Source organism: Mustela putorius, unplaced genomic scaffold (assembly GCF_011764305.1).
Source record: "Mustela putorius furo isolate JIRA1106 unplaced genomic scaffold, ASM1176430v1.1 tig00003987_pilon_pilon_pilon, whole genome shotgun sequence".
In the NCBI taxonomy this organism is placed as follows: Eukaryota; Metazoa; Chordata; class Mammalia; order Carnivora; family Mustelidae; genus Mustela; species Mustela putorius.
Genome location: NW_025422126.1, coordinates 9,290,816 through 9,314,886, shown reverse-complemented (window position 1 = coordinate 9,314,886; position 24,071 = coordinate 9,290,816). Strand labels below are relative to the sequence as shown.

At 50.7% G+C, this 24,071-nt stretch overlaps 1 protein-coding gene across 9 annotated transcripts in view; it reads left to right on the top strand.

The window, feature by feature from the left end:
• TENM4 (teneurin transmembrane protein 4) overlaps positions 1–24,071 on the top strand; it is a 575,238-nt gene that overhangs the window by 192,165 nt on the left and 359,002 nt on the right. For all 9 annotated transcript variants that reach the window (XM_045071344.1, XM_045071343.1, XM_045071342.1 and 6 more), the window contains exons 4-5: positions 6,603–6,890; positions 11,098–11,367. In XM_045071344.1, coding sequence (XP_044927279.1) covers positions 6,668–6,890; positions 11,098–11,367 — 493 coding nt within the window. In that variant the 5' untranslated portion in view covers positions 6,603–6,667. The remainder of the gene's footprint in view (positions 1–6,602; positions 6,891–11,097; positions 11,368–24,071) is intronic.

The following is a 24,071-nucleotide window of genomic DNA, read 5'->3' as shown; positions in this document are numbered from 1 at the left end:
AGCATTGATGCCCCCCCACCTCTGGCGTCCACCTTCATATCACACACGTCACCAGAGTTTAAAACAGAGGCCTCGCAAGACCCAACTCTGAAGGACTAAGGAAAGTAAAAACTTGTGATGATTTTGTGCACACATACGCAAACAGATAATGCCCGGGACTTCTATTTTGTAGAACACATTTTCGCTCTGAAATAATTATGGGCCCTTCTTGACACACAAAGAACTAAAAATATCACCACAGGCTTATGTTCAGGAAAACTTATAAAACTTCAGTCCAGTAGGAATTCAGTCAATTTCCTGGTCCGTCTCTGGCTGTTTCTAGGTGTGTGTGGCGGCGGGGGGGGGGGGCGGGGGCGGGGGGACCCAGGGTGGTAACAGCACCCGTTTCCCCCGAGGGCTTGGGCGGCGGTGGTGGGGAGGTGGGGGGAGAGGTTACCCAGCAGTGCTCTCCGTCTGTTCCAGTCTCTCTGCCAGTGCTCTGGGCCCCTGCCTCTCATAAATACTGCTGGAGCCGACGTGATGGGCCCAACGTTGCTTATTGAGTTTCCCCACACATACCAAAAGCTTTGTTTTCCCCCATCTCGCCTTGTCTCGCAGGCCCAGCGCCTGTGCCATTCTTCCAGGCCTGCTCCTGGCCCTGGCCCCATCCGGGCCTCTGAAACCCAGCTGGAGGACACGCTCCCCTGGGACCTCCCATCCAGGCTCTCTGCCACACACTCCTTTGCATTCTCCTGTCACTGAGATGACGACTGGTCATGGAAATTGCTTTTGTCCCCCACCAGGCTGATCATGCTCCCCTCCCAGGCTTTCTCAGCAACGGCTTCCCTCTCCCTCGAGGCTGGATTCAGGGGATAACTGGGTCTCTCCCTGGCCGCAGTTCTCTTGTACCTCCAGCCTCCATCCAAGCTGTGAGCAGAGCGGTGCTTTTCCAACGAGAGGTTGGCAACCCATCCATAATCCTATTTTAGTGGAGAAGAATAAAATAGAAAGTGTCAGGTGCTATCCTTGAGGAGTGATTAGACATAGTTTCTGAAATGCTCGTTTTAGTTCGAAATCCGTACAAGTACGTGTTTTCTGGATGGTGAAACGTATTTTGACTGTAGGTCAGAGAAAATGGAAAGTCAGATCTAGATTTCTTTTCTCTCTTTTCCTCCAAACGGTCTGGCCTATCTCACTTCGACTTGCCATTTTGGGGTCATAGTTAAGATGTCTCTTTCTCTGGCCAGTGATCCCTGATCTTCCCTCTATCTTTAGCCCATCTGACCTAGGTTAGGAGCCCCTGTGGTCCTTCTCCTGTCTCTCCCCTGTTTGATTTGCCCCTGTTCTAGAAGCTCCAAGAAGTAGGAAGCTCATTTGTCTTGTCCACGGATGCCTCACCCAAGATCTGGCCCAGCAGGGTGGAAACTCAGTGTTGGAGAGAAGAGGCAGGGTAGGAGAAGGGGGCAAGGGAGAGAGGGAACAGGGAGTCCGGTGTGTTACCTCTGCACATCTTCTGCAGCACTGAGGACAGAAAGGAACTTAGCCATTCCTTACAACATGAGTCAACTTCTATTATGAGGTATATAGTACATTTCATAAGGCTTAAATCTTTTCTTCTGGTTCAAATCTAGGCCCTGACATTTGGAAGCCACGGGATCTAGAGCAAGTCCCTTCATCTCTTTAAGCTCATTATCTCATTTGTATAATACGAGTAAATAAGAGAAAATATAAAAGAGGATCTATCTAACCCAGATAATTGTTGTAGGGATTAGGAATCATAGGCACAAAACAGCTGGCACATGAGTAGGGGTTTGATCAACGGTGGTGGTTTTATTGTGATTACCTCTTTTCCTATCTGAGATCATCCCCCCGTCGCCATCCCCATCCCGGGTCCCCCAGGTCTCCCCACATTCACGGACCTGTTCAGACCTTCTAGGTCTATCAGAGCCCAGCTCCATGTAAAAGAAAAAAGCCAAAATGTAGATTTTAGCATCACCTACTGGCTGTGTGAACTTGACCACCCACCCAGGGCATGCAGCCTGCTCTCTGAAATGGTAAGTGACCAGAGCTCTTACGGGGGTGTGTGGAACGTATTGGGTGCAGGGCTCGAGGCAGCCGTGCTTCTTCCCTTCTCCTGTCCGGGGCCCGCTCTCCTTCCCCAGAGAGGAGCCAAGAATGACACCCGTGTCTGCATCAGGAGGAGGGTGTGAGACTACAGGCCATGCTCGTCAAATCACCCACGGTTGCCCTGCTGTGGCGGACACCCCGGAGAGAGAGCTCCCGTCCTGCTCGTCTCCGGGCCCAGTGCCCAGCGCAGGTCTGTCTGCGACTCCTCTCCGAAGGCACCTTCGCGGAGCTCGGGGGTTTCACCCAGAGAAGAGTTTCAGCCAGCCACGCCTCAGGAGCAGGCCAGAGTCTCACACATGTTACGTGTGTGCAGTTACAGCATTTGTGCATCAGAATTAACAACACATCAATAATGAGGATGATGGTGGCACCGAGAGTAGTTCTTCTCCAATCCCGTACGCCTACAGATAGAAGGAACGTTATAGTTTATGAAGCATCTAACAAAGTCAGTTCCTAACGTGCCAGAGCCCCATTGCCAGGGGTTGTCTGGAGAAGGGCAGTGGAGCTCATTCTGTTACTGTACGTGGTGGAGGGCTGTGAAGGGAGGTCTGGATACGGATGGATCCAGCCCTCAACCCACTTCTTGACTGTGTGAGTTTAAGCCACTCACTTACCTTCTTTAAACCTCAGGTTCTCTTTATCGTTAAGAGGGACCACTAGAGTGGGATGGTGGGAACTCAGTGAGATCACCTAATGCCAGCACTTCGCCCTAATGCAAGTGTCTGGCCTACGGTAAGCCCCAGGAAGCGGTCCCGATGATAACTGAAAGTCATCCCAATAGCCAGGGGTCAGGATCCCCCAGGAAACAAGATTCGCTCCAGATGCTTTAAATGAATACACGTTAATGAAGGGACAGAGGTGTGGGTAGGTGAGGAGAGCAAGCCACTATGGTGAAAACCCAAGGTCTAGAGCTAGCAGCGGCAGGAAACGGGGACCACCGCTGCCCCCCAACCCTCCCCGGGCCTGGACGAGTGAGGGCAGGGAAGGATATTGAAAGAGGCCTGGAAGAGGGGTCTAATGAGCAGACAAAGGACTACAAAGCAGGGAGAGAGCAGGGAACCAGCACTGCCCCCTCTCGCCTACACCCTCCTGCCACATCTCTCTCAGGTGCTGCCCTCGGGTGAACCCAGCGAAGCAGGGATGTGGAGGCTCAGTGACATCCAGATGGAGGGTGTCTGAGAAATAGCTGGCAGGTCTGAAGGACAGAAACAGACCTGGTAGAAGCCAAGTGCTCTGCCGGCTCTGAGAAGGAGCAGAGGAAGGGTCAGGAAGGTCATGCTAATGGATTTAGGGGTGGTAGGGAACCCCTGGTCAGCAGGTTAGGAGGGACTGACAGGTTTACGAGGTGCCTCTGCTGCCCAGCCCATGGAGGAGGGTCGCAGTTGGCGGGGGGGATCCCAGCCAGGCCCTCATTCCTCCATCTACCTGCTAGGTCTCTGAGTCCCTGGACTGTGGACCCTCGTTCCAAGGGGAGCTCTTCTCCACTGTCACTTCTTATGTCCCAGCTTCTTCCTCCTCTGTTAAATGTTGAGCCCAGTGTGAACCATGACCAACCTCCTTCTCTTAAAAAAAAAAAACACCTATTTACTGAATTACTATACTAAGCCTAAAATAGAAAAAAAATAAGCAGGGAATGGGAGCAAGGCACGTGCTCTCCCTGCCGCTGCTTTGTGACAGGGAAGCCGTGGGTTTCAGGGCTGTGTTCCTAATAATTCGTAGTCACTCAGCCTCTGCCTCGAAGCCAGTGCCTTGGGTCAACAGGCTCACGCTGATAAGAAGACATAGTCGTCCACCAATTTAACAGCCTAAAACGTGTCTTGGCCTTATTAACATATGTTTCTGCAGGGATATTCCTTCTCCAATTATAACTGACACTTAGCTGGAGCCTTCTAAAGTGGGCCTTTTAAAAATAAAATGTGGTTTTTTTCTGAGGATAGTAATGGCTAACATTTTTTGAGCACCCATTGGGTATCAGGGACTCATATATACCAGGGATGTGTATTAACTCAGTTCATCCTCAGAACAACCCCAAGAGGTTGGTACTACTGTCCTACAGATGAGGAAACTGAAGCACAGCGAGGTTAGATAACTTGTCCTGGGTCACACAGCTCCTGAGTAAGAGGTGTGCATATTTCAAATACAGACTTCCTTTGGAATTTTAAAAACATGCATCTAAGCATTGCCTTTAATTCCATTTTAGATATATCTAAATCAAACTACCAGAATTTTATACCACCTGATGATTGGTAAGAAGTAAAATAGTAGCTGCCGTAATTGTATTCTTTCATTCATTCAGCACGCATTTCATGAGCTCTGTGGACGCCAGGCCTGTCCTCGAGGAGCTGCAGTCAAGGGCAGAGGCAGACACAAACACAGACCATCCTGCTGGCTGGACGTGCAATGATAAATCAATGTGCACAGAGGTAGAGAGGCCAAAGAATTACTGTCCAGGAAAGCTGCAGGTGGCTCACTGAGAAGGAAGTGCATTGGCCCAGATCAAACAATGGCCTTCCATTTTGATCAGGAGACTGGAATTTATCCTGGAGCCTCCACAGAGCTGCTATGGAGGTGTAAGCAGAGCAGTGGAATGATCTGGGCATGGGAGATTTCTCATCTGGCATAACCTACAGAGCCAATATCATCGAGTGGTTGTACCCATGTGCCAAATTCAACCCCTCGGTTAGGATGATGGCTCCACCAATCAGAAGCCACGTAACTTTGGGCAGTATACTTAAACTCCCAATTTCCCATCTGTAATTCGTAGATAAGCATAGTACCTATATTACATAATTGAAGTAAGGATTAAAATATTGTTAGAACATTAATGAAAGTAAGTACTCACTACTCAGCTGCTACTAATAACAGTATATTGGCTCTTATTGTAAAACCATTGTTAATATTACAAATTATTAGTCATTGGTATTAACCATGGCTAACCTTACTTTCCTGCTTACTCTATAATATCATCACCATTATAGTCAGTCATGGGGATGGGTTGGAGGTGAAGGGCCAGAGGGCACAGAGGCTAGGTGACAGTCACCATACATCCTCAACCAAATTACACCAGAACAGTGCTTTGGGTCAAAAGCTAGGATTCGGTCAATTTAGGGAGTTATAATCAGCCTTTTTTAAAAAAAAAAGCAAAAGAGAATGAAATAGGAAATATCAGAGTACATTGTTCATCATGTAGGAACTTCAGTTTTGTGAATCTTATTTCCATTTTATACATATAAACACACACATTCATGTACATAAGTATATATATCCAGTCACATTATAAGATGCTTTTCAAACTATGGATTGCAGGCAAAAGGTTTTACACATCCTGGCATAGGGAGTATTATCACTGGTCTTCTGCCCAGCCCTGCCCCTCAGGCATTCAGAGGACCAACTGTCATCTTGTCGGCCAGTGCCGGGAAGCCGAATGTTAAGAAACCAGAGCTCAGAACCCTCAGTTTGGGTCCCAGTAAGGTGATTTGATTTCTGTGGATCCTGGCTCAGGCTCTTTGTCCCAGAAATGATTTCCAGGGGTATTTTGAGAACTAGGTCTCCAAAAGTATCACTTCTACATCTTGATTGGCTCTAGTTGCAACCCATGGCATGGTCGGTCTACTAATGTTGGCTTGGTTACTAATGCACCCTGTGGCCTTGGCTCTGGGTCACTGTTGCCCCATGTATAAAATGGGAATGAAAATAGTTGTCTTATGCACTTTATGGTTATTATGGGGCACCAATAAAATCACAAATGTTTGCACTCTTTTAGTATAATGGAAAACATGTAGAAGGAAGTCTACAGTAGACACTTGGGATCCATGATAAATCCCAAAGACACCAAGTGATAACATCAGACATTCTTTGGCTGAGTAAACGGCTTTCCAGGTTAGGACATTTGGACCCATCTGAATGGGTCAAGAGAGTTCTTTAACGAGATGAACAGAGTTTGTTCTGGAGTGCAGGCTGAGCCTTGCCCTGGAGAGGGCCTTTGGGATCTTGGTAGGGAAGAGATACATGCTAAGTGCTCACCCCAGTGCCTAAGTATGGTCATTCGTTTCATAAATTCTTAAGTAGCCTCTGCTCTGTGTCAGGCCCTGTCCCGGTTGGGGACATGTTGGGAACAAATACATGATTACTATGTAGAGAGATTATGGAAATCAGTGTGCTCTGGTCTTTTTTGTTGACTTCCTTGATACCCATCGCTGGAAGAGAGGCTGAGGTGTCCTCGTGGTGGGCAGGCAGAGGCTGAGGTGTCTTCATAGTGGACGGGCAGAGCCGCAGAAGGGGACCAGATTCATCATCAAAGGCCCTGGGTGCAGGGGCCCCTATGCTACTAACATGGGTGTGGCAGCGGAAAGGTGCCCTCCCCTCCCCGAGTCTTAAGTCCCTCCTCCACAGCCTTTCAGGGCCAATCAGGTGCGAGACAGACCAGGGTATTGCCTCTGCCTCCTGGGGCCTGAGCTCACACCTTTTCTGCCCTTTCTTTGGTTCCCTGGCTCCAGACCGCTCGGCCCTGAGTGCCGCGAGGACCCTGTTCGTGGATGTGGAGGAGCGCGGGCCGGAGGCCATGGACGTGAAGGAGAGAAAGCCGTACCGCTCGCTGACCCGGCGCCGCGACGCCGAGCGCCGCTACACCAGCTCGTCCGCGGACAGCGAGGAGGGCAAAGCTCCACAGAAGTCCTACAGCTCCAGCGAGACCCTGAAGGCCTATGACCAGGATGCCCGCCTGGCCTATGGCGGCCGCGTCAAGGACATGGTGCCGCAGGAGGCCGAGGAGTTCTGCCGCGCAGGTGAGGGCGACAGGGGCGGGGACGGGGGCAGGTGTGCACCTGGGCGCGTGGACGCGTGGGCACGCGGGCACGTGAGCAGGCGGGAGGGCGGGACGCAGGCCAGCGCCGGGCCTCGGCTCCTTCGGCTCCTGGATCTGGTCAGAGCCTGCCGGTAACTCATTCTTAGCTTGTTCATCTTCACGCTGTTGGCATAAAGAGGTGGTAAGGAGCAGGGGTTGAGTTCGGCACCTGCCACCGGCTCTTCGGGCCTCAGTCCTCACCTGTTAGATGGGCTGGAGTCGTCTCCCGCTGCTGAAGAGCGGCGTGGTGGAAGTGGTAAGCAGACATCAAGTACATACATGGATACATGTATGTATCCTATCCATTCAACAAAAGAATCGCCTTCCTTGCAGCAAGCACTGTCCTAACCTTGGGAGGAACACGTTCCTGAGACAGACCTAACATCCTGGCACCTGTCTCCTCTCCTTCACTTCCTGAGTATAGTAGTCACCAAAGCCTGTCCCAAATACCTTTCAAATCCGTCCCTCTTCTTCACACCCTCAGCCAAGTGTCCCAGTTCAGACCACTGTCATCTCTCCGGGAGGGTTGACCACCACCCCTTTCACCTGGTACTGCCCGCTTTGGGCCATTCTGTGCACTGCAGCTAGAGTGAAGTCGGCAATGACTCCCCATTGCCCTCAATCTGAGCTCCTTTACCTGGCATAAGGGAATTTCCCCCATCCGTTTTTCTCCCTGTACTCTTTCATCCCCTACCTCTCCACACCCTCCCACTAGGGCTCCAGCCCTGCAGACCCACTCATCATCCCCAGGAGCACCGTGGTATTTCTTCCCTACCCTGGTGCATCAGTGATTGCTATTCTTCTGCTGAAAGAGCTGTGAGCCTTCTCTGATGCCTGACCGGCTGCTACCAATGGCCGATTCTGCTCCACCTGCTCCCTCTCCAGCCAGGATTAGCCAGGCTGTGTGCTGTGTAGTTTAGATCTGTTTTGGCATTGTTACCTAATCCTTACAACAATGCCAGGCTGAATCATTTGCCCCAGATCTCAGAGGTAAGAGGAACTGGTCTCACGTACACACAGCCCCTCTGAGAGCCTGGCACGCAACCGGCCTCTTCCATAGGACCAAATTACGTGAGAGCCGACCTGTCAGGAAGGCTGCCTCTAAGGCTTGAAAGAGGAAAGGTCTTCAACTCTTGTCTGGTTTATGGTTTAGAGCTCAGACTGGCAAGTGACAGATCTGGATTTGGATACTGGATCTGCCCTTTTGACTAGCCTCAGCTTCCTCACCTGGGCAGTGGGTTACCCGTGAAGCCTCCTAATAGTTTGTGCTCATGAGGATTAATGAGGATTGTAATTAAAGCCCTTGACATAGTGCCTGGCATGGAGCAGATGCTTCATAAAGACCGCCTACCATTAATTGCCCACTCTGGGTCTCAAGGAGGGGAAGGGACAAACTGGTATCAAAGCTTTCTTCCAGCTCTCTTCTGCTTGTGCTTGCTAGAGCTCAGCCAACCCCGACCAGCCCCGTTTGGCCTACGAGTCACCCTAGCACATGAGTTTGCATGGAGGAGCCCCCTCATCTTTATCAATAATAAGTCAGAAGCATCCCCATCTCACAGGCAGGCATGACCATGGCACTCGACAAAGTACTTCCCTATCCATTACCTCCCTAGATCCTTAAAAATTCTGTGAGGGTAGCAGATCCTAGGTTATTGTCTCCATTCTAAAGAGAACTTTGAGGCTCAGGTGATTGATCCAACCCCAGATGGCACAACTTGATGTTGAGAGGGGTAGTACGTCTACCCGTGCCTGGGATCTCAGGACAGAGGCCAAAAGGATGTAAAGTGAACAGATCATAAGGACTTCTCACATCTGATGAACTAAATTTCCTAAACTCCCACCTCGGGAGGTGGCGGGGAGGATGTTAGGCTGGCTCACAGGGATCAGGGAGCCTTTAGAGTCAGCCCTCATGAGATGTCTCAGCTCATTCATACTCCTGCTGAGTCTAGCTGCCTAAAAGGGCATGGAGGGCAAGCAAGCCACATGGAAATGGATGCAGCCTGGGCTGTTTATTTCACATTGTTCTGATGTGTGACTGGCCTCCCTTGAGAGGGCCAGCCCATCAAGGCAGGAATATGAGCTGGGGTTAGGGAGGGGAACGAGACGGGAGGAGAAGGGAGAGCAGTGAGAGGTAAATGGGGCAAGCAGAGCGAATGGTGTGCAGAGAGAGTGGGATGCAGACTGAGGGGATTTAGGACCCAATTGCAAGTTTCTTCTACTTACAAGGAGAACACAAAGGGAGCGAAGGGCCCATAGCGGGATATTCAGAATATTTAACGCCGTCTGACCCCTGCCCTGACCAATCCTGAGTGTCTGCCTGGCCACTGAGCAGAGCCTGGTGGTCCCTGCTCTGCTGTATCACGGGGAGGATGGGCATTGTTTCTAAGGAAGGGGCTGGAGTAACAGAGCAGAGGCAGCGGGCAGAGGGCAGGAGGAGGCTCGGGCATCAATTGCAGTATGCACCATATAGAACGGTTCCATGACTATAGCCTCACATTAAGGCTGCAGCAGCATGGACCACCTGAGCTCCAGGCTTGGGGCACCCGTCGTCCCACTGTAGCTCTCATTTCAGTAGCAGCCCAGGTGGTGTCTGCTCCCCTCCTTCCCTCTCTATCCATTCACCAACGTCCTGCCAGACTTTGTGTCTCTTTTCTTACAACTTGCACTGAGCACCCACTCTGTGCCAGGACAGAGGTGCTGCTCCCAGAGCCTCCTGGGACCCTCCGGAGCACAGAGCTGATTTGCAGAGTGATCCCCGTGACTATGGGCAGAGCTCTCCCAGCTGGCTCCCCCTCCTCCCTCTCTGGCAGGTCCCCTCCATGACCAGGGGAGGAGACCTACTCACTTGCCTTTGAAGACTTCCCTATTCAGCCCTCGCCCTGGTTATAGGAATCCTTCCAAGTCTGAACATCTCTTCTTCCTCTGTTCTCCAAGTTCACTTTCATCAGCAGACCTCTCTGAGCGCCCGCTCTCTGCCTCCGTGTTCCCAGGACATTCTCCGTGGATCTCCCCACTTTGGACTTCAATCCTTAATCATGGTTTTGGTTGTATCTGCCCCACTTGCTATGAAATCTGGCACCACACCCTACTCATTGTGTGTTGCTGAAGGCCACAGCCAGCTGGAATTGGTTTGGATGTGAGTGCTACCTGATTAGAAGGCCATTTCCCAGATCATTGGTTTAATTGGGATATGACTGTTGGTGCCTTTGTTCACCCCTCTTTCTCATCCCCAAAATACTCATGGGAATATTAGAAATATGGGAGAAGCTGTCCTTGAATGGACATTGAATGAACATTCAGATGTAACATGGACGCTGTGTTTCCCATGGAAGGGGAAATGTTACTCAAATACAAATCGCCGGGTGAACTCCCCTCACCTGTGTCTTCCCTGGCCTCAGTCCTGGACATCTCCAGGCCTTCCTGAGCCCTCCAGTCCTCTCAGCAGCCCAGCTCTGGCTGTGCACTGGGTTCCCCGGATTACTCCAAAGCCTTCAGATTCCTGCCACAGTCCCAGCCCCACATGGCTTGAGGAAGCGGAAGGCAGATCCCATGGCCTGCGTGAGGCCCACTTTTCTCTGCCAGTGCCCATCTTCCTTGTCATGCTCCAGGCTTTCCTGGCCTGGCAGAAAGGACCTTTGGGTCCCAGGGCAGCCATCTGCATCCCCTCAACTAGACATCTGCCCTCCTCAGGAGTGCAGCTTTCTGCCAGGTCCTCCCTGGACTGGACATCAGTTTAACAGACATCTCTTGAGCCCGTACTGAGTGCTGGGCAGGGGCATTTAGGAATGAGTCTGACATGGTCTCTGTATCCACTGTGGGCAGCAGCAGCGGAAGGGTCAGGCCCATGACCCTACTGTGTGGGACGCCTGGGGCCAAGGCCTCTTGGAGGGAGCTTGACTGCAAGAAGCAATGACTGCCTCGCAAGGTGTAGGTGTTAGGGGCGACTTCACAAGGGAGGTGCTGTGCGAGGTAGGCCTTAAAGGATGGGGAGGGGTTGGGCTGATGGGGGAGGGGCAGAGAAGCCATTTAGGCAGAGAGACCTGTGCGGGGAACACCGTACCAGCTCCAAAGACAACAGTGAATCCGTGTTGAGGGGTCCGGTTTCTGGCGGGATGACCCTAACCAAGTTCATCTGCCTTTCCTCCCAGGAGCCAACTTCAGCCTGCGGGAGCTGGGGCTGGGAGAGGTGACACCCCCTCATGGGACCCTGTACCGGACAGACATAGGCCTCCCACACTGCGGCTACTCCATGGGGGCCAGCTCCGACGCTGACATGGAGGCCGACACCGTGCTGTCCCCCGAGCACCCCGTGCGGCTGTGGGGCCGGAGCACACGATCGGGGCGCAGCTCCTGCCTGTCCAGCCGAGCCAACTCCAACCTCACGCTCACCGACACGGAGCACGAGAACACCGAGACTGGTGAGTGGCCTGCGTGCCCCATGCCAGGCGCCTGGATCTTGAGGCCAGGCTTTTCATGACGATATTGATTTTCTGCTCTATTGCGGGGGCTTGGGTGACATTGGTGAAAGATTGCTTTGCTCTCAGGGGTCAGAAGTTAGAGCCTCTGCACAGTCACATGAAATACCCACCCGCTGGTGACACGCCAGAGACTGGGTCGCTGTTCTTCATTTTCAGATCAGGGGGAGCCTAAGGCCCGGGGTGGTTACTTGCAAGGTGCCTCTGTATGGGGGAGCAGCGGTAACCAGTCCCCGGTGGCTTGTTGTCCGTCATGTCAGCCATATCTGGTCCTGCCCGAATTCTGCTCAGTCTTCAGCCTCCAGGGGCTCCTCGGTCCTGGGCAGTTGCCACAGGTGCACCCTGCCCCAGGGTCTTATGCTGGTCAAAGCACGGCCTTCAACAGAATCTGTCACATCAGGGTCACAAAACTTGAGGGGTTACTCCTGCTTTCCCTTGATCTCAGCTGCAGATCTGAGGACACACAGGCTGTGGACTCTAGCCCCGTCTCACCCTGCAGCCCTTCTTCCAAAGCCCGAGTGATGCTGTGGGAAAAGAAGGCAGCTAGTTCACATGCCTCCTTTTTCAGGTGAAAGGAAGGGAACCTGGTTTCAGAATTTGCCTCCTTCCTTTTGGGACCTTGTTAACAGGTGTCCGAGGAGCTCTAGGGTTAGACACAGCCCTGCGGGGCGCTACTCAAGCAATCTCCCTTCTCTGGGGCTTTGTTCCCCGCCATGCTCCAGGCAGTTCTGTGGACACAGGGCAGAACTGAGGAGCCACCTGCTGGGTCTAGCAACCAAGTCCTGTGGGGGTGGCAGAGACCAGGGACAGCCTCTCTGCCCAGGGGAGGAGAGGGCTTTTGTTTCTCAGAAGTCTGATGAGAGGGGTCTGCTGGTGCTCCTTTACCAGAGTGAGAAGGGCAATGTGAGTGAAAACTGGGCCAAGCCAGGCACCGGTGCCCCCTACTGGTTTCCAGCTCCAAATGCAGGCTCTTGGTGATCGCTGTCCAGGATCCCCCAGACTCAGGGTGGGTACCATGTCAGAGGCGAAAGTTAAGGCAGTTTATTCTTTGAAAAGGAGGCTCTAGCTGGGTTAGGCATAGCACAATCCCAGATTTGGAGTCATGCAGGAGCCCAGGGAAAGTCAGAGTCAGGTGGGAAATTTACTTCCCGAAAGAGTCAGGTACAGCAGAGTTCCAAATACCCATTCCACCATCTCTCCCGGAGAGCTTGGAGGTTTCCTAGGGAAACTGTGCACCTGTCTGAGGGCTAGATGCTGGCTTGGCATTGTCTCCCTCCCTTGGCCCCCAACCAGCCCTGTGAGTGGGCCAGTGACCTAAGTACCTGAAGGAGATACCCCCCTCTGCAATGATAAGCCATCCACTGTCCTTCATCCACCTTCTCATTAAGGCCCAAGCCAAGCCAGCAGCCCCTTCTCCCACCACTCCCACCATGCGCTGAACCAGAGCAGGGACTTGATGTGTAAGGCCTGTACAGAGAAAATGGTCTCTGATTAGGAGGCTGGAAACCTCAGTTCCCTCACTGCCCTGGGGTGTGCCACTGGATAAGTTGGATCCTTTCTCTGGACCTCCATTTCTTCAACTATAAAATAAGCAGTTTCAACCAAATCTGCATTTCCTGTATCTTAGAATGTTAGTAGTGCTTAGGTTGGTGAGGGGATGACAGTAAGAAAGCACTCTGTGGTAAAATAATGTGAGAAACACTACGTTGAATGAATTCAAACCAATTTCGTTACTGCAGGACTTGTCAGAGCCTTTAATCTTTTAAAATGTGCATGCTAATGGGTAAACCACCAAGGAGCGATAGAGGCCGCATTCCCCCAGTTGATTGGAGCATGGAACCCTTTGTTCTCAGAGTGTCTGATGGGTTCAGTGTTCGGATGAACACCTTTGGGAATAACTGGGCTGGATGACCTGCAGGCCTTTCTGGATGTGGGGTTCTGGGACCCGAGGTGCTTACATTCAGATGAAGGTGCACAAGAAGGAAAGGATAGTAGTGACACTGTCAGTGAGCAGCTGCTGCTGAATGGTAGACCCCAAGCACAGTGCTGGTGCTCTAGTTCTCCTATTTCATCACTCCCCCCACCACAAAGCCCCTTTGAAGTAGGTTTTTTTAATCCCCTTTGCACAGAATAAGGAAACTGCACCAAGGGATTAAGATACCTGCCAGTCACACAGCTAGCAAGATAGGATTTGAACTCAGGTCTGTATGGCTCCAGAATCTTTCTTCTCATAGTCCTGGTGCCAGTGCATTCCCTCTGCAGCAAAAGGCTAAGGTTGTTTGTCCTTTTGAAGGCTTCTTGCCAAGGTGACAAATGATCATTTTTCCACAAAGTCATGACAGAGTGAGGTGCACGCCGCCCACATTATTGTGTATTCCCTGAGAGCTGAATTACAACCGAATTAAGCCTCTGTTGGGTGATAATGACAGAGTCGAGGAGCCTGAAAAGCTTCAGCCTTTGATAACAGGGACGGGAAATGGCTGCCTGCTTCCTCTGGCCAGGCCGCCTCCTCCTTCTGATCGTTCGTTTCGATACTGGCTGCAGCCCTTAGTCCTCGCTGTACTCAGGGCAGACAAGCAGGTGAAGGTGGGCATATGAGCCTCACAAAGACCCCCTGGCCTCCACAGCCCCTTCAGGCCCAGACTCCTCGAGCCCAGACACCCACAGATGCCCATGTTCCTGTCCACCTGCCCAGAGGTGGGAAGCTATACTCACAGCTGTGTCCTACTTGGGTCCAGCTAGTGACACGAAATCGTACTGGCAGTGCATGTGCCATAGGAATGACTCCCTTTTATCTGCAGAGGAGGTCGACAGCATTCTTGTTCACACCGTTGTCTCTCCAACTTGCAGCTGAGGGACCCGGGAGGTGATGATGGAAAGAGCTGGAGCCAGGCCCTTCGCAGGAGTCTGGTTCTGTCCTGGCTGCTCTCCCTCCCTTCTCCCTGGCCCTCTCATCTCTATCTTCCTCTCCTGCCCTCCTCTCTTTGTCTTGCATTCCTCTCCAGCCCCAGTTCTTCTTCTTTGACGAGAACTCAGGTCTTACTACCAGAACAGGGCTCTGTCACACTGGGTGCACTGGCCAGCCCCTCACTGTGTGGCTGCTCTTTGGGAGTACAGGGGAGCCACACTGAGGGCCTGCTTGTGTCAAGCCACTGCTCACTTGCGATTGCCATTAATCCTCATGACGATGCCATGGCATTCCCATCTCCCAGATGGGAAAACTGAGGCTCCACAAAGGTCGGCTGACTTGGCAGAAACTATGTGGGTGGTTAAGTCAGCAGGTCAGCTTAGCCAGGGTGGGAAGTCAGATCTCCCCAATCCTATAATCTGAGTGCTTTGCCCAGCTCCACTTGAATCAGTAAGTGCTGGATTCTCAAATATGTGACCAAGTTCTCTGAGATCCTTACCAAAGGTGGAATGCAAAGTAACCCACAGCGACTTCCAGCCACGAGAAGGAACGTCCATTCTGCCTCCCCGCCCGGCCTTGCATTAGTCAATAGTAATTGTCAACAGTATTGATAGTGGTGGAGGCTTTTGCTGAGGTCACAGTGATGCTGCACGCAGCTGCCATCAATAATAACTTTTATGGGGTCCATTAAAGGCAATTTCTGCCCCTGAAGGTTAATGTCAGCAGCTTTTATGTCACTGCTTAATATCTAAAATAAATACAGGATTGACTGGGTAACGGAAACACAAATCTTCCATCCCAGGGCCATCAGGCAGAGCCAGCCCTCGGGCCTCTCCTGCTGAGGTGGGGCCAGTAAGCTAAGGGACAACAAGATGTTGGCGTCAAGCCAGGCACACAGTTGGCGCTCAATAAATGTTTTTTCACAAAGCAATGGTTATGGTCCGAGCTCCATTCCCAACTACTGGGTCACAGCGTCTCTGTTGTAGATTCCTGTTGACATTTGTTCTCCATCTATCCCAAGCTCCCTCGGTGTGCTGGGCATTATTCTGGAATCAGGAGCCTGGATGAATAGCAGGGAGGTGGAGACATGACAGACATCCCTGTGTCTCTGTCTGCAGTGGAGGGATAGCAGGCACCATGGCTGGGTCAAAAGAGCAGTGGCTCTGGAGTCTAGTGAGGAGACCCGGCCTCATAGCCTCGCAGTGCCACGTTCGGCTCTGAAACCTTGGGTGAGTCCCCCGTCCTCCCCAAGTCACAGTTCCCTCATTTCTGAAACAACACAGCTGTGGTTACTAGGGACGGAGAGGAAGGGGATGGGGAGCTGGTGTTTAATGGATGCAGAGTTTTGGTTAGGGATGTTGCAGAAATTCTGCAAAGGAAGAGTCTGATGGCCATACTGCAGTGTGAATGTACTTAATGCCACTGAGTTGTATGCTTAGCCCTGGTTTAAAGGGTTATATGTGTTTTACCACAATAATAATTAAAAAAAAAAAAAACAGAAAAAGCATATCATCTTTCCTTGACGTGTTGCTATGAGCCTGTGCTACAACATAGTGAAGCATGTGGGGAAGCATGTGAAGCGTGTGGTCTGTGTTGGTCCTTAATTGATGCTAGCTCTTAATATTAATTTTTCAAGGAGCTGTAGCATGATGGTGAAAGTAGCCATTGGTTTTACCCTGAGGATACAAAGGCTCATTCCTTCTTTCCACTCACGTTATGCACCTGGGCTTGAAGGCCAAGTAGGATTTCACTGAGCATCAAGGCTCTGAGAGAGACGTTCCCAGCACAGGCAATTGCACAAGCCGGGGCTTAGAGACGTGTGAAGAGGCATGGTAGGTCTGGGGAATAGTGAGAATTTACTCTGTGCTTTAATCCCAGAGGCAAACTGAGAAATGCATCCAGAAAAGAGACGATGAAACAGAATCACGGTTACCCCCAAATTATCACGCAGTCTAGGTGTCAAAAGGGAAATTATTGGTTAACCTAATTAGGCAGCCAAATTGCTTATTCAGAGTCAGAAGATTAGGTGAGCATCTCCAAAGCACAGTGAGAAAGAAGCTCATTACCAGTTTAACTCAATTTATCCTCCACCCTCCCTGGCTCCATGCTCATGAGACATGGTTTAAAAAATCTATAAGAATATCTATCATTAATTCCCTAAGTGGCCAGAATACGGCAGCTACCCAGCCATCTTGTAGGATAGGAAGCCGGGCCCCCTTGGCTTGAGGAGGGATTAGACATCCACATTTGACTTCTCTTCCCATGAGCTGGCCCACGCCCCCTCCCAGGAATGCAGAGGAATTAGGGATTAGACTCTCAGACTGGGCAGTAAAATGAGGGCTGTAAGGCCCTGAGTTCCACAAAGGATTAGAAAGGGCCTATTAGAGAATTTGGGAATCTGAGAATCAAGGAGCTAGAAGCCCCTTAGGGACATCAAGCCCATTGACTCAACCTTTCCTCAGTTTCTGGCCAAGGAAACAAATTCAGAGGGGCTAGGTGACTTCCTGAAGTTTGCACAGCTAATAATAAATGGTGGCACCAGGGTTTGAGTCCAAATCTGCCTCTCTCCAGTGCCCATTATCTTTCCTGACCACTGCATTCTACAGTTTGCTCTGTTTTATAGAAACTTTTTTGTTAGTTCAACATGTACCATATATATATAAAATCTGGGAGGTGATTCTCAATGTTTCCAGAACATAAAATTCTTCGTCAGGATTGGAAGCTTGCAGGAAAGACAGAATTCATAACCCCTTAGAGCTGATTTGGAGCTGGAGATCATACCGGGCCATTCTCAGATTGTGAGGTCCTGGAGAAAAGACATTTTAAGTAGGATCATAGAAGTTTAAGAGAAAAATTCCAACCAGAAGAAGTACTGGCCCCCTGGGCTTTGAGGGGTAGAAAAGACTGACAGGTAAAAAGGGACAAGAAAGGGTGTTCTGACAAGGCATGAAGATGGACAATGAGTCTGGCAGATAGGGGTACAACTAGGAATATGGGGACAGTGTGCTCAGAGGGAGGGCTGGAAAGTTAGCAGGATCACCCGTCATTTAACAATGGTTTATTGAGCACCTACCACATTTCCAGGCACTGTTTTAGATCTTGGAGTTCCAGCATGATCAAAACAGGCAAAACTACCCACTCCGCAGTGAGGAGACTGACAATCAACAAGTATGAAAACTACATGATGCAGGATGTTTCCGGATGATGGGTGTTACAGAAAAGGGAACAGGGAATTTCAGGGTGAGAGCAAGGCTGCAGTTCTCAGTATAGTGGCCAAACAAAGCTTCTCTAAGAAGATGATATCTGAGGCATGGGAGTGAGTGGTGAGGACGTCTGGAAGAGACACGGTCCTGGCAGAAGGAAAAACAGGTTCAAGAGCCTTGAGGCAGAAGTGTGTCTGGCTTGTTTGTGGTTGGAGTAGGGGAGGAGGTCAAAGAGTTGACGTGGGGCAGGGCATTGCATGAGCAAACGCGGGAGGGTCCTGAGCTGAGGAGTGACAGGCTCTGACAAATGCTATCACAGGAACATTCTGGAAGCTATGTTGAGTTAGACCCTGGTGGGCTACTATTATTATTGCTATAATCTGGGAGAAAGAGAATGGGGACTCAGACAAAGAGGAAGGTTGCAGGCAGTGAAGACGGGATCTGGGCCTGAAGAAGGGAGCAAGTGACCTCTTCCCTGGTCTACCCAGGGCCTTGTGGCAGTGAGGAGGACCTCCATACTCAGGTTCTGTGACTAAGATGGGCTCCTTCCTCTCATGCCACATCCCATGCTCTTTCGTGGTCATGAACCACATCCTTTGCTCATTCTTCATACCACATTCCAAGTTTCTAACCTTGCTTCCTGACTCCCACTCCCAGCCTTGCCCTATCCCCTCATGAGATTCGTGACACCATTTTTTCTTTTCTTTCTTTCTTTTTTTTTGGTTATAATTTTGGCTTTCCTTCACCCATTAATTCCAGCCCTTCCTTCTGCTCAGACTGCCTTGGTAAAGTCTAACACAGGGCCTCCTCTCCCTAACATCACATCTGCTAGAATTACCTGTGATCTAGAAGCCAGTATCTGACAGCCACTAACACTGTTGTTCTTGGGAGTTCCTTGTAAAAGGACTTTAAGAAGTCCTGGCCCAGTTAAAATGTGCCCCAATCCGCTCCCCACCCCTCCCCGGCTGTGCTCTGTTGCTCTCCCTGGTGGGCAGAGCATGCTAATACAAGAGCACCTGGCTTCTGACTTGGGAAGAGGAAAAGAGATAGGGAGATTCAAAGCTATGCTAAATTAAGATAGATTGCATTCTTGAAACTAGGTTAGGACCTGCTGTGTGCAGAGAGGTTCAGCAAACCACAGTTCTGCTTTCAATTTGAGCCAACACGATTTTCAATTCAATGGAAGCAATGATGTGCACAATGACAAACGTCCTACGAGAAGATGTTTTCTAGGCATTTTTTTTTCCCCACCAGTAAGTTCAGCTTTGCTTGGGGAGAATGGCTCAAGGAGTAGCTGGTGGTGGGAAAAGAGCTCCCTGCCCACAGGAGCCTAGTTCCAGTGCCAGGGTGTGCGGAGCCCGGGGACAAATTTGGTGTCAGTTTTAGGCTCTGTCACCAGTCCCGGTATGACCTTGAACCTCTCACTTCTCCCCTTTGGGCATTAGTTTCCCCAACAGCCAGATGGGTTTTTTGGAATCTCAGGCAGCAAGATGACTTGGAAGGAGAACGGTCTTTGGAGTTGAACTCGGAATCCCAGCTTAGCCACTCAGCAACTGGATGGTTTGGGGCAACCTACCGAGTCTCACTGAGCCTTGGTTTCTTCACCTGTAAAATGGGAACAAATGAGTGCTGAGCTCCCAAAGTTGTAACAAGCCTGCAAGGAGACTGTACGCATGAAAGAAACAGCACAGTGTGTTCCAAATTGTGGGTCATGACTGATCTTTAAATAAAAGGTAGGGCTCCTCACCAGCATTTAGAATTATAGTAACAAAGAGAACAGAGAAGAGGAGAACACAGTTCATAACGCATAGTAAGGTCAGTTGTTTTGTGAATTTTTAATTTAATTCTGCTTTACACACAGCATTGGTAGGAGGTTAACCCATACAATATTTTTCTTATTGAGGAGTTGAGTGAGAAAGAAGTAAGTTTAAAAGATGGTACCAGGCACGTAGCAGGACTTTGTACGTGTCGATTCCTCTCCTTCAAGAACCCCTCAGCTTAAAGAGTCCACGATTCATGATGTCAGAGTCTTGTCCCAAAACTGTTGACATTGTATTTGGGGGGCTCCTTTACTGAGAACGAGTACAGATTTGGCAGGGCTTCGTGATTCAGTGGGGTTCAGGGATCAGATTGGCTTGCCCAGTGTCACATAGCTTGTATAGTGACAGCTGGCATCCCTGGTCTGTAGATCTCAGCCATTTTTCCTGTGAAAATGGCCAACGGGGTGGCTCATATGCCCTGGGGTTGCTATGAGCTGTGAGGACAGCAGGGAAAGCTGGCCCCCAGATGGGAAGAGCTGACTCAGGAAGCCCCAGGGGGCTGGAAGGGTCATCCCTGAATCCACAGGGCCCTCTGGGTCTCTGCTCAGCACAGAGGCAACTGGAGAGGAACCCCAGACAACAACATGTCGAGTGAAATTTGGCTTCCCCCAACTCGTGGATCTTGATTACAAATTCAATTACACACTAATCAAGCCAGGCAGATGGACCACAGTATAGAAATGGCTTTCTTTCCTTTGACTTCAGGCTGGAGAGAAGCCTGTGGAACAAAGCAGGGGAAGGGCTCCTGGAAGTTCATGGAGGCCTGATACATGAAGCACAGAGCAGAGTTTAACCGCGGCCACTCCCAGGATGCAGAACTGGTCTCTGCAAACCCCACCACGTACCTCTTTAGGGAAGCGGTCTCAGAGGAGGCCAGACTCTCCCCCAAACTCCTCCCAAATTGGAAGGCCCAGCTTCTTGTGACAGTGGGAGAGCAGCAGTGGGAAAAAAAAAAAAAAAAAAAAAAAAAGCACTAAACTAGCAGCCAGAAGCCTCAGGTCTGATACTGGCTGTGTGCACTATTCAAGAAACAGCATGGCCAAGCAAATGGGACATGAGAAGAGAAGAGAGAAAAGCTAGCCTCCGTCATGGTGGAGGACAGTTCAAAACTACCTGCTCAAGAGCTCAGCCTTTCTCTCCTGAAGGCTGGAAGGAACCACAGAAAACATCTCAACAGGAGAGGTCAAAGGGGGCAAATTGCCTCAGACAGCACTCGGGTGGAATGATGTACCTCCCAAAATTCATATGCTGACGCTCCAAGCCCTGCTGTGAGGGTATTTGGAGGTGGAGCTTTGGGGTGATAATTAGGGTTAGACGAGGTCATGAAGGTGAGACCCTTCGTAGGAAGAGTGAGACGTTGCTCTCTCTATAAGAGTGTGCTGAGGGAGATCCATGGGAGCTCGCGGTGGGAGGGCAGTCCTCACCAGAACCTCACCGTGCTGGCACCCTCCGCAGCTGTCAGAAACGTTTCTGTCGCTTAAGCCACCCGGTCTGTGGCGTTTTGTTATGGCAGCCCAGGCTGACAAAGACAGCCTTCAAAAGCTTCAGGAACTTGCCAGCCGGGAAGTCACAAAGCTGGTACCTCACACGGGACTGTCAAAATCCTGACCTCTTAACCCTGCCCGTTGCCTCACAGAGACAGACCTGCAAAACTATCTGGGTGCCTGACTGCCAGTGACTTGGTGGGTTAAAAAGGGGCCGATAGGGTGCCTGGGTGGCTCAGTGGGTTAAGCTGCTGCCTTCGGCTCAGGTCATGATCTCAAGGTCCTTGGATTGAGTCCCGCATCGGGCTCTCTGCTCAGCAGGGAGCCTGCTTCCCTCTCTCTCTCTGCCTGCCTCTCTGCCTACTTGTGATCTCTGTCTGTCAAATAAATAAAATCTTTAAAAAAAATTTAAAAAAAAAAAAGGCAAGACCATCGCCTCCGCAATAACAAAACAGAAACAAAACCCTTGATGTTTCACGCTTGGAGACACTGGCTCCGAAGTCAGACAGCCCTTTGGCTTCCTCGCTGTGTCACACTGTGTTACACAAGCAAGCTTCTGAAACTTTCCGTGCCTCAATGTCCTCACCTGCACAATGGGCATCATTCTCCTCCCTGCCTCATAGAGTGGTTATGAGAATTAAATGAGCTCAGAGACTGAAGCTCATGGAATCGTGCCTGGCACTCAGAAAGGTCTGTGTGAGCTTACACTGTTGTTGTTAACCGTGCAGCACTCTGGGAATGACAGAGTGTTTTCTCATCTTGTTGAACATTTGCAACAACCTTGGAGGCAGATAACTCCATCGTCCTTGTTTTGGAAGTGCTCTAAGATCACGGGGCTGCAAAGTGGTGGGATGGAATCCAGTCCCAGGCCCCTCTGACCCCACACCCACACACTGCCGTCCATAACGGGAACGGGCGGCTGGTCAGCCTGTCTCTCTCTGCCAATAAGGGCCCCCCAGCCACCAAGGCCTGATTTGCCTCCAGCCAGTTGCTCCCAGGCTGTGCGGTGAGAAAGATCTCAGCCCAGGCTATCTGTTCAAGAAGCAACTTCCCTTCAGATAAGGAGGTGAATCCTTTATGTTCCAAACAATGAAGAGGACTTTCGCCTCCACTACCCAGCTCTGAAATTAGTTTCCTGTGTTCAGCTTTGTCGGACCTTGGCTACAAAACAAATTGCTTTTCTGAATGTGCCTCCAAAAAGGAAATAATCATATGGAACAAGCCCAGTTTCAAGTGTGGTATAAACAAAGGGTGAGTGTTTGCCATTCTAGCTGCTTGTAAAGACGGAAGAGGGAGAGAGAGTGGCCATCCTGGGCGAGAAGTGGGCTGTGAAAATGCAGAGGAAACTCTTGGATAGGAACCAAATGGGCTAAGTCAGAAGGCAGACAACACATCAGAAGTGAGACGCCCCAGGCATCTCTCTGCTCCTGCAGCCTCACTTGGTCACAAAAAAAGAGAGAGACTGCTCAAGTCCAGAGGATTTAACCTTCTTTCTGTGTGCATCTACAACTTTCCATCATTCATTACTTCAGCCCTAGAGTTAGCAGCGCTGAAAGATGCATTTTATTTGGAGAAAATATTATGTCATTTTTTTCCCCAGCTAGATTTAAAAAGCTCTTCAAAAATCTGCTGTGGCACTGGGCCATTATTACTCACATTTAGGGAGTGTGTAATAGCTCACAATGTCCTTTAATACCCAACATTTCATAAATTATCACATTATCTCCCTGGTCCCAGCACCTGAGCCTATACCCTGACTTTGAACCCTGACAATGGACGTTCAAACTTGGAGCCCACGTGTGAGAAATGGGGGGGGGGCAGTGCCCAAAGCTCAGTGAGTCATTAGAAGGACTCACGGGGCTAAGCATATAGGGGGACCCATGGCTGAGGTTTATTACAGCAGAAGAATACAAAGCAAACCAACAAAGAGAAAAGGAGCTGAGGGCGAAGTCCAGAGGAAACCAGGCACGAGCTCCCAAGTATTCTCTCCCAGCAGGGTCACACAGGGTGAGTACCCAGCAATAAGTAGTAATGACATGCAAAGCACAGTCTACCGAGAAGCTCGAAAGCCACCCTGTGCCCAGGGATTTTATCAGATGGCTGGCCGCATCACTGCCTTCTGCCTAGCTCGTGCCCAGATTCTAGCCTCTCAGAAGGAAAGGCTGCCATTTCTTGTCCACGCAGTGTAGGCACTGTAAAGCCACTCTTACCCTTTAGGGAAGTTTTAATGTCAGGCCCGGACCTGTTTACCAGTCATGTTCCCAGACTCCTGCCTAGGGCCAGCCTTGACAGCACACCTTTCTCAGCCCCTGGTGCTGACTGTCCTGCGTGAGCCGCGTATAACTGGGAGTCACCCTAGCAGACGACCCAGTGTAGACTTCTCAGGACAGCTTTGTAGCCCTTCACTCTTTCTCTTTCATGTCGTAACTCTCAGAGTGTGATTACCCACGTCATGAGACCTTGCTTAACCAAGAAAGTTAACTACTACGGCAACATGGGAGAAGAAAAAATGACCTGATGGATCTTCTGCAGGAAAAGAGACACGTGTTTAAATGCTGTCACAGTGGGCCCGGGGCCAGGGCTCTTTGGTCTGCAGTTGGATAGATGAGCTGGGGGTGGGGGGAGGGTTGTGGTGAAGCCGCATGCACAGCCGTAAGCACCCACATCACATGCTGGGTGGCCCGCTTGTGCCCCACGAATGCCATGGGGAAGCTGGTGTGGGCTCTAACCCGGAACTCTGGGTATGAGGAAGAGTGGCATGGACCCAGGCAGTATCCTGCAGAGTATTATGTGAGTGCCGGGAATGACCCTGGGTGGCCAGGAGAAGAAACCGTGCCGGAATAAAATGATTCCCAGGACCCCTATGGTGCCGAGCATCTGCCCAGCAAGAGCTGGACTCTCCTTCTCAGGAAGTAGAGTGGCCATCACAGTGGCCTCACACTACCTACCCATCCAATTAACACTGGAATAATAATAATGCTCAGGGTCCTGGGGCCAGGACTCCTGCTTGATTCAGAAACAGGCTAGGGGAGAAAGCTTTACCTGGTGGTCGTGTGTAGAAAAGTCCCAGACCCCCTTCTACTAGGGCAGGGAAAAATCAAAATATCTTTAATGCCTTCCAGCCAGAAACCACCAGAAGTTGCCCAGTAGTGAGTGAGTGGGGTTTGTGGACTCCTTCCAGTGAGAACAAAGGCACAACCTGGGGAGCCTTTGGGGGGCCCAGCAGAGGGTG